The sequence below is a fragment of the Rattus rattus genome, chromosome 1 (assembly GCF_011064425.1).
Source record: "Rattus rattus isolate New Zealand chromosome 1, Rrattus_CSIRO_v1, whole genome shotgun sequence".
In the NCBI taxonomy this organism is placed as follows: Eukaryota; Metazoa; Chordata; class Mammalia; order Rodentia; family Muridae; genus Rattus; species Rattus rattus.
Genome location: NC_046154.1, coordinates 147,858,479 through 147,869,106, shown reverse-complemented (window position 1 = coordinate 147,869,106; position 10,628 = coordinate 147,858,479). Strand labels below are relative to the sequence as shown.

General features: G+C 44.4%; 1 protein-coding gene across 1 annotated transcript in view; it reads left to right on the top strand.

Moving 5' to 3' along the window:
- Window positions 1-814: 814 nt before the first annotated feature.
- Window positions 815-10,628, top strand: part of Ncoa2 (nuclear receptor coactivator 2) — a 79,994-nt gene continuing 70,180 nt past the window's right edge. The window contains exons 1-2 of the mRNA XM_032906771.1: window positions 815-919; window positions 3,829-4,001. Coding sequence (XP_032762662.1) covers window positions 834-919; window positions 3,829-4,001 — 259 coding nt within the window. The 5' untranslated portion in view covers window positions 815-833. The remainder of the gene's footprint in view (window positions 920-3,828; window positions 4,002-10,628) is intronic.

The window sequence follows — 10,628 nt, the reverse complement described above, 5'->3', positions numbered from 1 at the left end:
TATCTCTTCTAGAACTGTCACTTTGCCCTTGCATACAAGTCACATAGTGGCCCCAGTGGTGTCCAGTGTGAGGACACTGGGTCGCTTTCTGTGTGTCCTTTTCAGTTTCTCACCAAAAGCAATTCAGCAAGCAGGAGCTTTATCAGAGTCGTCTTCCTCCCACAGCCATGATTAGCATCTGGACTGCAAGAGAAGGGGGTCTAGCAGAATGTGAGAAAGGCAGCCACCTTGCTAGCTTAAGAGTGAGGTGAACTGCCCTGAGAGGAAGCGGGAGGGAGGCAGGAAGGACCTCCATTTTGGAGGCCTTTTTTAGAGTCTGGTACAGGGCCACAGCAAGGGGGTCAGATCTACCTGGCCAAATTTGGAACCCTTTATAAAAGTGTTCCTGCCCACTGCCCCAGGCTGTCTGTCAGTGTGAGCTATTGCAGCGCACATAACACATTGGCCAACCCAAAACAGACTGGGAGGAGCCCCTTCAACAGCTGTCATTTTCATGGTGCAGAAGCCCCCTGGAAACCAGAGGCTGTAGCCAGGGCCAGGCAAGCGCTGGGTGTTGAGTCTCTGCCTAAAGAGCCTGGCCTCGGGGGGGGGGGTGTTCCTAATATTAACCTTTGCCCTCCCTTAGCCTTTAAGCAAGATATGCAAGGGAAGAGGGGACTGATTTTTAATTTTACATTATCCGTGTGCATTTATCAAAACAGTGTGTTTAGAACTGCCATCAGGTGTTTGATTGAAGTCCTTACATGTGGGCAGAATGTTGTGACACTTTATTAGAACTCTTCATGCATTTTTCCCCACCCGTTTTCTGTTTTAGTTGCTGATATGTGTTCAAGATGAGTGGGATGGGAGAAAATACCTCTGACCCGTCCAGGGCAGAGACCAGAAAACGCAAGGAATGTCCGGACCAGCTCGGACCCAGGTGAGCGTATTGCTGGCCAGAGAACCGCCATGTCTGTTAGGAGTCTGTGTGCTGCTTTGTTGGTTTTGCACTGATTTTACTCTCAGTGTAAATATTTGTTTGGCTTTTTTCTCTAATTCAATTTTTATATATGTAACTGCTTAAATTTTGGATATTTTATTTGCAGAATTTATTCTTTTTAAAAGGAAATTCCCTCATATTTTTCTTTACTAACCCTGTGTCTTTTTACTTTTATAATCAGTTCATTGCCATAATCTTTGAGTTTCCACATTTTCTTTTAGGTCAGCGAACACTGTAACAGGTACATTCTGTAGTGAAAGATATGCTGTTTGTTTGAACTGAGTTCTTGTCTTTTTTTATGGCATGAAATGTTCAATCCAATTGTTTTTTTTACTTAAAAATAAATTGTGGTTCTTCAGTGGATAAAACAAACAATTTTAAAACAAGTTGGCAATATCATAATGGCAGTTCTGCTCTCAGGAATGGCCTCATGGCAGTGTCTGTGTGTGCAGAACGCCAGAGGTGTGAGCTTACTCATTTGCACTCTTGCTTAGATTCATAAAAGGGCAGGAAAAATTTGCAGAGAACATTTTAAGATGGTCTGTGGCCTGGAACACAGTGCAACTGTGACAAACAATGAGGTTGATATTTTTAAAGGCCTCCTAAAATACTGGGGCACAGAGCCAGTTGTGGTAGTGTACCCTGAAGTCTGGGGCAGGAGGAATTTAAGACCAAGCTAGGCTGTATAGGACTTAGAGGCCAGCCTAGCCTACATATATAATTAGATACTATCCCAAAAGATGTTATGAGAGAGAAAGGGCAAAGTTCAAAAGATGTTTATGGGCTGCTTTGCCCTTTATATTGAAAAAAGAGTTTGGAGAGGAGGAAGCATCTGTAGTTGTGTTGTGGGGTAACCAGGAAACCGTGATTGTTGCTACCTGCCTTGGTGGGTTAGAACTGGTGCAGAAAGGAAACAAAGATGGAAGAGAGTTTGCTTTTCTTTGCTGTGATGAGACACCACAACCAAAGCAGCTTCAGAAAGTGAGAGCTCATTTTGGCTTACAATTCCAAAGATGCGAGACCATCATGGCAGGGAGGCAGAGCAGCAAACAGAAGGTGTGGCTGAAGGAGCAGGAAGCAGAGAACAGACAGACACAGGTAATGGCTCTCAAAGCCCACCCCCAGTGACGTACTTCCTCCAGCAAGGCCACACCTCCTCAGCCTCTGCTTACTGTGCAGTCGAATGACTGAACCCATGGAGGCTTTTCTCATTTAAACCACCACAAAGAGAGGGTTTTTTTCCCATACTTTTGATATTTTCAAGCCTGTAAATGTTGTTGTTGTTTTGGGGGTTTTGGTTTTGCTTTTTTGTCTTCCCAGATAGGGTTTCTCTTTGTAGCCCTTGCTGTCTCTTGAGACCAGGCTGGCTTCAAACTCACGTAAAGATGCACCTGCCTCTACCTCCCAATTGCCCAGATTAAAGGTGTGGGCTACCTCGCCCAGCACCTATAAATGATTTTTAAAGTTAAATAAAAACACTGCTTCTAGATTATGTGATTAAAAAATATTAGGAAACGGGGATTGTGCATTAGAAAAAGTTACCAAGAGAAGAGGAGAAAGGTCGGAAAACCCACGGTTTAGGCTTTTCCTGCAGCACTGATCACCGGCCTATCTAACTCCCCTCTCCACACCCAGCCCTGCTACCTTTTGGCCCTCAGGTTCCCAAGGTCCACTTCTTGGTCCTCTCCACCTGCTGCTGGCTGCCAGATTTCCCTTCATGCTCTAGGGCCCCTGGCTGAGCAGTCTCTTCCCAGGGGCCCAGTTGTGGCAAGGAGGGAATCCCTTCCTTGTGGCCTCTCATGAGTCCTGTATCTCAGTCTCCTTTCTCACTGACTTGTCATTTCCCCCGGTCTAAGTGTAAAGGAGTGTTGGGGGGGGAGGTGGGGGGGGAGGTTGCACAGGTTCTGGGCTCCTAGAAGACCTTCTCTCAGCCTCCTCCTTCCTATGACTTTAATAAGGGAGAACACACGCGGAAGTGAGGCCTAGAAGACACAGAACCTCCTCCCTGCCCTGCTGTAGCTCACTGGGCCAAGGAATAAAAGTACAGAAAATTAAATAATTCAGCTTCTTCCCCTGTTTTGGCATCATTTAATGAACCTCTGTGTGTGAGCAAATAATTATATTATTTTCAAGAGGAAATTTGGAGTTTCATTATTTTATCAAATGTATGTGAGAAGATTTTTGCCAGTTTTTATATTTTTCTCCAATCATTGAAATTCAGTTGGACTCTGACCATTTGTCTGTAATTTGCCTGTCACTGGGGTGGACAGCTAACACAGAGCCCTGGGTCACTTGCACTTTTAGCTTGGGACTTTTTACCTTACCTGATTGGATCACAAATATTCTAAGGAAATCTTCAGGAATTATAAATATAAAATAAAAATCTAAAGATCTTATAAAGATTTGTTTTATTACCATTTTTGATTACCAAAATAAAACAGAAAAGGGATTGAAACTCATGTTCCAATTAAAATCACCTAACTTTAAGTCTCCCTTTCAAACTTACCTTAAGTAGAAGCTGACTTTTCTTTTTGACATAACTCCTTACTGATTCTTTCAAGCCCTTCTCTGTGCGACGGTGAGGTCAGCGCTCACCCCTGCAAAGCTCTGTCCTAGGCACAGTGCCCCTTGCTACAGCGAGGCTGGAGATGAGCACATCCAGGAAGTAATCCCACAAAGGACAAAAGAGAATCACAGACCCGTCAAGACTTGAATGTTTGAAAACGTGCGACCAACTACTGTCCCGGTCTTAAGTGCCTTACTGAGGAGGCCGCTTGTCTTCTCTGCTCACTTTTAAAGGAGTTCAGCAGTTGCTTTCAGATAAATAATGATGCCACATTCCTTCTTAGCCCCAAAAGGAGCACGGAGAAACGTAACCGCGAGCAGGAGAATAAGTACATAGAGGAACTCGCAGAGCTGATCTTTGCAAACTTTAATGATATCGACAACTTCAACTTCAAACCTGACAAATGTGCCATCTTAAAAGAAACTGTGAAGCAGATCCGCCAGATCAAAGAGCAAGGTAAGAGGGCGGAGTGGGTCTGCGCTTCCGCGCGTCGAGTCCTCGAATCTGTTTCTTACCCCTAAATTATTGATGAAATGATGTCACATCACCAGATGGATGCAAGTATCACTTGCAGGAGTTATAAACAGGTTTTGTATAAAATCTAGCCATTTCCTCAAGACCAAGGAGATGGAGGCAAACCGCTGATGGGTCTTTTCATCGGGGGAACCCCGCAGGTCCCCAGAGTTTCGGCTGGCATACTTACAAGTGAGGGGCTACTCTTCCAAGTAACCCCTGAAGGAGCAGGCAGAGAGCACCCCCTGTTCAGTTTGCTACTGGCCACGCTCTGGATTAACTTTCACGCCCTGAATGATGGGGTCTTCAAAGGCTCTAATCGCCAGTAAAGATGCCTTTGTGAAATCAAAGATGTCATGTGATGTGGTTTACTCCCACCCCATCCCCATCCCCAGAAATCATTTTAAGTTTTCCTCTTGATATTTTTGCCTACAGAAAACAAATTAAGAAAATAATATTTTTAAAAACATATTTGACTTTATAGTGCCAAAACCAACCCGAGGCGTGTATGGGCAAGGCTCTGTCGCTTGGGGCCGGCACATGCTCTGAAGTGTCCACATGGGGGTGGGCTGGCGCATGCTCTGAAGTGTCCACATGGGGGGGGGGGCTGGCGCATGCTCTGAAGTGTCCACACGCTGCCTGCCTTCAGGGCCACGGATGATTATCTCCTGAAATACTTCTGATGAATCCTGCAATTTATATTTTTTTTAAAATTGCCTTTTATATAATAGTTGAAAAACCAATTTCAGGAAAATAATATTTTTGTCTTTCTAGATCTTAGAGCCTCAAACTCTGTTTCCTCCAATGAATCATAAAATTTTACCCCTTAGCATCTAAGAAATTAAAAAATATACAAAGAACATAAGCATTTCTAATATCAACCCATTCTCAAAAATGTCTTTAGTTTCTCCATCAAAATTGTCTTGCTGTAGATTTCAACAGCCAAGGAGTTTCTTTTCCCAGTGCCCATCAACCTCCCTCCCCCTGCTTCGGGGTTTAATGGGTGCCTTTAATCTCGTCTTGCTAGGTTCTTTCTTTTTGATGTTAGCAGATGGATCAAACAATATTCCTAGAACTTGTAGAATTGCTACTTCAAGTGTACAGAGTGCAATGGAGTGCTTTTATCATAGTAGAAAATGTTAACCTGCTGGTTCAGGTCTCCAAGAAATTTGAATGGTTCCATTTTATGAGCATTTCTTGTTACAAGTTTTATGTTTAAAACAGTCATACACATATCTTCAACTACAATGAAGGTCTTGCACAACCTTGGTAAATCCCCCTTCCAAGCAGAAAACACGTTAAGATGTGTGGCTCTGGGCCTGTGCCATGCTTCTGTGCAGGGTTAATCATCAGGCACACACACTACAGCCCCCCAGAAGCAGCGGTAGAAACACCCCGCCATCTCACTCCCAAAGCAGGACACGGCAATTTGAAAGGCAATGGGTTTTGAAAAGAGAAGCAAAAGTTACACGCCAAATACACAAAAGTTACATGCCAAATACACAAAAGTTAGTACCGTGAACAGAAACGTGCTTTTAAGTTCTCAAGTAATCTAATGCTTTAAGAGTATTTCTACTTGAACAATTTTTAGTAATCACATCAAACAGAAGAGAGGATGCCCAGTGTCACGGAAGGGTCCTCTGAATCTGTGCAGTAGTCGTTTTTCCTCTCTGCAGTGACCACAAGTGCACAGTGGCTGAAGATGACCAGCCCACTTTTCCTCAGGCCAGAGAACTCTCTGGATGGAGCTGTTGAAGCCAAATAGCCAGCCAAGGCTCTAAAGTATCACAGAAGTCGAGGCCTTTCCTCTTGCTGTGTCTCCTCTGTCCTGAACTGCCCCCAACCAGTCAAGTCAGCATAAAGAAAAGCCACCACCTCTGCACCATTCCCAAGCCTGCTTTGTATCTTTTTTTTTTTTTTTTTTTTTTAGCTGAGGACCTAACCCAGGGCCTTTTTGCTTGCTAGGCAAGCGCTCTACCACTGAGCTAAATCCCAACCCCAAGCCTGCCTTTTGTATCTTAGTCAGTCACACTGCCAACCGAAATAAAATGACTTGAGTTGTTGAGAAGAAAATGTCCACTGTAGACACTAAACTGTGTCTTTGGCTCAGAGAAGGCAAGCCGTATCTCAGGTGCACACTAAAGACTACAGTGAAGCCAGGAGAGCAGGGCTCATCTTAGAGGCTGCTCCCAGCTGTGCACATCAGCTGTGCGCATCATGGACTTTGTCCCACACCTCTCTAAGCACCTTGTAAATTGAGGGAAATAGAAAGGAATGTTAAAAATGGAATATACTTCGGGAAATTACCAGGTGTTTAAATTAATAACCATTGTTTCCAACACAAAACTTTATGAGGCCCACCTGTATTCAATGCTGTTGTTCTCTGGCCAAATACTTGGGAGGCCGGGGCAGGAGGATCACCACAAGTTCAACGTCAAGCCTGGCTTACATGTATCCTAGGCTGGCCAGAGCTACATAATAAAACCCTGTCTGGAAGAAACAAACATGTAGGAGCAGACACCAGAGGCAGGCAGCCTGCAGGAATAAATAAAGCAGGGCCCTGAGATCAAAGGTTCAAGGCTAGTAATGTGATCACTGTTCCATTGGGAAGTCACGTGCCTTGATGGTTTTCTGTGGCCACGTTCATGCAGCTTTGGTTGTTTTTCTCTTTAACAAAGTTTGGAACTGGGTGATGAGCCCTCCTGTTCTGAGTGAATTCAGACAGTTTTCAGTAGCAGGTAATGCTTCCTCTTGGCTGCGTGCCTTGTCATGTACTTAGGTTTGGCTCTCTACTTAATACTCCAAACATGGAAAGCAGCAGTTTTACTGTTTTCCCCTCTTCCAGATGGGAAATCTGAGATGGGGGCAGTTGCATGGGGTGGAGCCAGGCTCCCTGGCCTCAGAGCCAGCACAACCACCAGTTGTACTAAGCTTCTTTGTGCTCTACTGTGGTGATGGCTCGAGCCTCTGCCTTCTCCACACCTCAGAGTCGTGGGAAGCAGCAAATTCCCACTCGCCTTAATGGGGAACCACTGCTGCTAGATTCCACAGAACGCTAAGTCAAAGGAGAAATTCAGGTCTGTGTCCAATTTCATTCCATTTAGCAGAAAACAAATATTCAATTTATGTTAAAAACTGTAATCAAAGTGTAAAAAAGTTGGCAGGTAGAGGGAGTTTTATAATTAAGAACATTTCTGCTGTCCTGTTTAAAGTAATGTCTCCTGTTACTCTAAAGTAGTATCACACTGGTTTTTTTTTTTTAATTAAAGCGAGTTTATCAATTTAAAGTGAGTTTGAAAATGATATTAGTGTGTGGGCTTGGTAGTATAAGCAGGTAAGCCCAGCCTGTGGCAGAAGGACCAGCCGTCCATGCATTCATGAGGGATTTGAGGCCAGCCTGGGCTATGTGAGACAGAAAAAAGAATCACTGGAATGCATTTTGTTGCATTGCATTTGATTTCTCAGTTTCAGACTTTTGTCTAAAGTTGAACAGAGATGAGGGGCACATCAAATGTTCAAGAACACATCTCAAGAATATGTTGATATCCATGCCATCTAAACTTTGTTAGTTATTCCAGTGATAACATATGTGGTGTTATGAATTTATCTGATAGGATAGCATCACAAAGTGAAGAGAGATCTGGAAGTGGGAAGGGCAGTAGGTTGGTGGAGCCAGCAAAATTCAGCCCGGTGTAGTGGCGAGGTCTTTAATCCTAGCACTCTGGAGCCGAAGGCCAGTGGATGTCTAAGTTTGAGGCCAGCCTGGTCCATGTAGTAATTTCTAGGATAAGTAAGGCTCTGTCTCAAAAAAATTTTAATTATGCAAGTCATTCATTAAGCAGAGCAGTCATTAGTAACCATATGGATGTGGAAGCTGGCACAAGAAGCAAAGGTTAAAAAAAAAAATGAGAGGCTATGCCTCTGCCTACATGGCTGACATCCTGTCTAGTGGTGCCTACTATACCCTTCTCCCGACCCTGAGGTCTGTGTGGCATAGTTAAAGTCCACTGTGGGGAAAGTATCCCTGCCACAGGACTGGGACACTCAGTGTGTGATTGGGGGCGGGGGGCAGTGGCTGGCTGTCGCTCTAAACTGAACAGTAAGAAGAGGATTGCTATTTTGCTTCCACCATCCTAGCTCTAGGTAGCTGGCACATGAACCTGTCAGGCAGCACAGCAGTCACTCATGAGTCAGCAGGTACATTTTGGATATGGTAGAACCATTGGTTCCTCTTGTCTTACTCATCAGTTTAAATGGAAACTACCCCAAGTCCATACTCTTTGATTAGCTGTCATCAGCAGGTACAGTACAAGAATTCAGTAGAAGCGTTCTCTGAGAGTCAAGTGGCTGCGAGTTTACAGTGAGAGTTGTATATGCTGTTCTCATCTGTAAATTATTATTACCTTTTGCTAGTGTAATATGTCATAAACATTGTGTTGCACCCACACACTCAGGAAGCATTTGGCATCTGTCACTGAGAGGGAAAGGTGAGTGAATGTAAGTGGAAACTATGAACTAACAGAATTTCTTAAAGCTTGAGGGAAGTAGTGATGGAAATGGCCCAACTGTAGCACATCCAAGCACGGTGCACAGCTTAGCTTCCTTCTCGTCCACTCTCTCACGCTCCTACTAAGTGCACTAGGCTCTCGGGTAGGAGTTTGGTTAGGCACAGCTGTCGCCACGCAGCACGTGCACCGCGGCTGATGGCAAAGCCCTTCCACAGTGGGGCTGTCTGTAGTTACGGCTGGAGGGAAAGCTTGGCATCAGGGCTTATATCCATGTGATGAGACCTAGAGTGAGGGGCAAGTGTCTGCCAGAAGGGCTGGGTCCGCAGACGCGCCACACAAGCACCTGGAGGTGCTCATCCTAAGGTAGGGCTCAGTGCTTTGGATCGCCTGTCAGACATGACAGGTACCTCAGTATCTAGAGAATGGTGGAGACTACAGTGTCATGTACCCTTAACTTTCTTTTTAAACAGAAATCCCTTTTATACTATACACAGTCTAAATCTCAATTGTTAGCTTTTTGTAGCCTGCTGACTCTTAAAAATACTGGTGATCTGTAAGTGGTCAAAGTCAGCCAGCTGTAAATCTGGGCCAACAACAAATATTGTATAAATAGACCTGCTTATGGTCAAATCTAATTGATTGCATAGATTGAAATCATCAATATATCCACCCATTGAGAGTAGACTCTGGAAAAATGGCTCAGTGGTTAAGAGCACTGACTGCTCTTCCAGAGGTCCTGAGTTCAAATCCCAGTAACCACATGGTGGCTCACAACCATCTGTAATGTGATCCGATGCCCTCTTCTGGTGTGTCTGAAGATAGCTACAGTGTAAATGAATAAGTCTTTTTTAAATAAAGTAAGGACTTTATTTAAAATCCAGTGATTCTGTTCTCTTTAATAGACCTCATGCAGCTTTGTTAACATCTTGGGGTCTTTATTTCATACTCTACTAGGAGGGGATAATGACGCCTGTTCATAGAGCCCTTGTGAAAGGGAGGCTTGTAAAGTCTCACCTCATGCTTGGCATGGTGCATGATGTCGTTGGCAGTAATTTCATTCCTACAATGCGTCTGACATCTCTCCTGGAGGTGTCTTCCGGTAAACCTATATTTTCTTTCAAAGGCCTCCATAGATAAGGAAACAAATCATTCTTATGTCTTCTATATGTTATTATTTTAAGCCTTAATATTCATTTCATGTTCTGTTTTAATTCAGAAATGAGCATACTGGGGTGTTAGATCCGAGCTAGAAATCAGACTGTCCACTTGGTGCCATGGCCTTCACTTTTCCCCAGCAGCTCTCCCTGCTCCCAGATCGCCCTGCTCTCCAGGGTGCCTGGCTCACAGCCATGCGGATTGCTTCAGGAAGGTCTAGGGGGTTGGCAGTTTTCACTCAGCACAGAAGAGCATCTGGCCCCTTGCTGTGGTCCTATCTCAGAAAACAGCCAACTTTTGCTCCTTCAATAACGTGAGGAATGTCAGCAGGCTGTCCCAGCACTCAGTCGCTAATGGAGATGGAGTGTGCCCATGTGCTGCACACCTCTCACACTCACAGATTGATGCCCGTGCTGTTCATGAAGTCTCTGCACTTCAGAGCTGGGACGAGAAAAATCCTTGTCCTCTTTTCTTCGTAAGAAACCCTCTTCCCGTTGTTTTATTTCTTAAGTACATGGAAGGCTTGTCTTAGTTTGAGAGCTTTTAGGTAAAGAGGATTTAGGTCATGCAGTGTACCCTAATGCTTTAGGATTTGAAAACTCTGTCACATAAGCTCAATCAGGTGTCAGTTGGCTCCAGCCGACTCCCTTGTTTCCATCTTACCTTGTACTAGTGCAAAAAGAAGTTAATTCTCTCTCTCTCTCTCTCTCTCTCTCTCTCTCTCTCTCTCTCTCTCTCTCTTTCTCTCTCTCACTCACACACACACACACACACACCTCTTGCAATCACTCATTCCATAAATTTTTATTGAGTAAATGCTGGGAAGGGATGCTACTCACTGAGGGAAGTCCCATAATGCAGAGCTGTCGGACCATCAGGAACTGGAAATGATAAAGCTCGAGCAGCC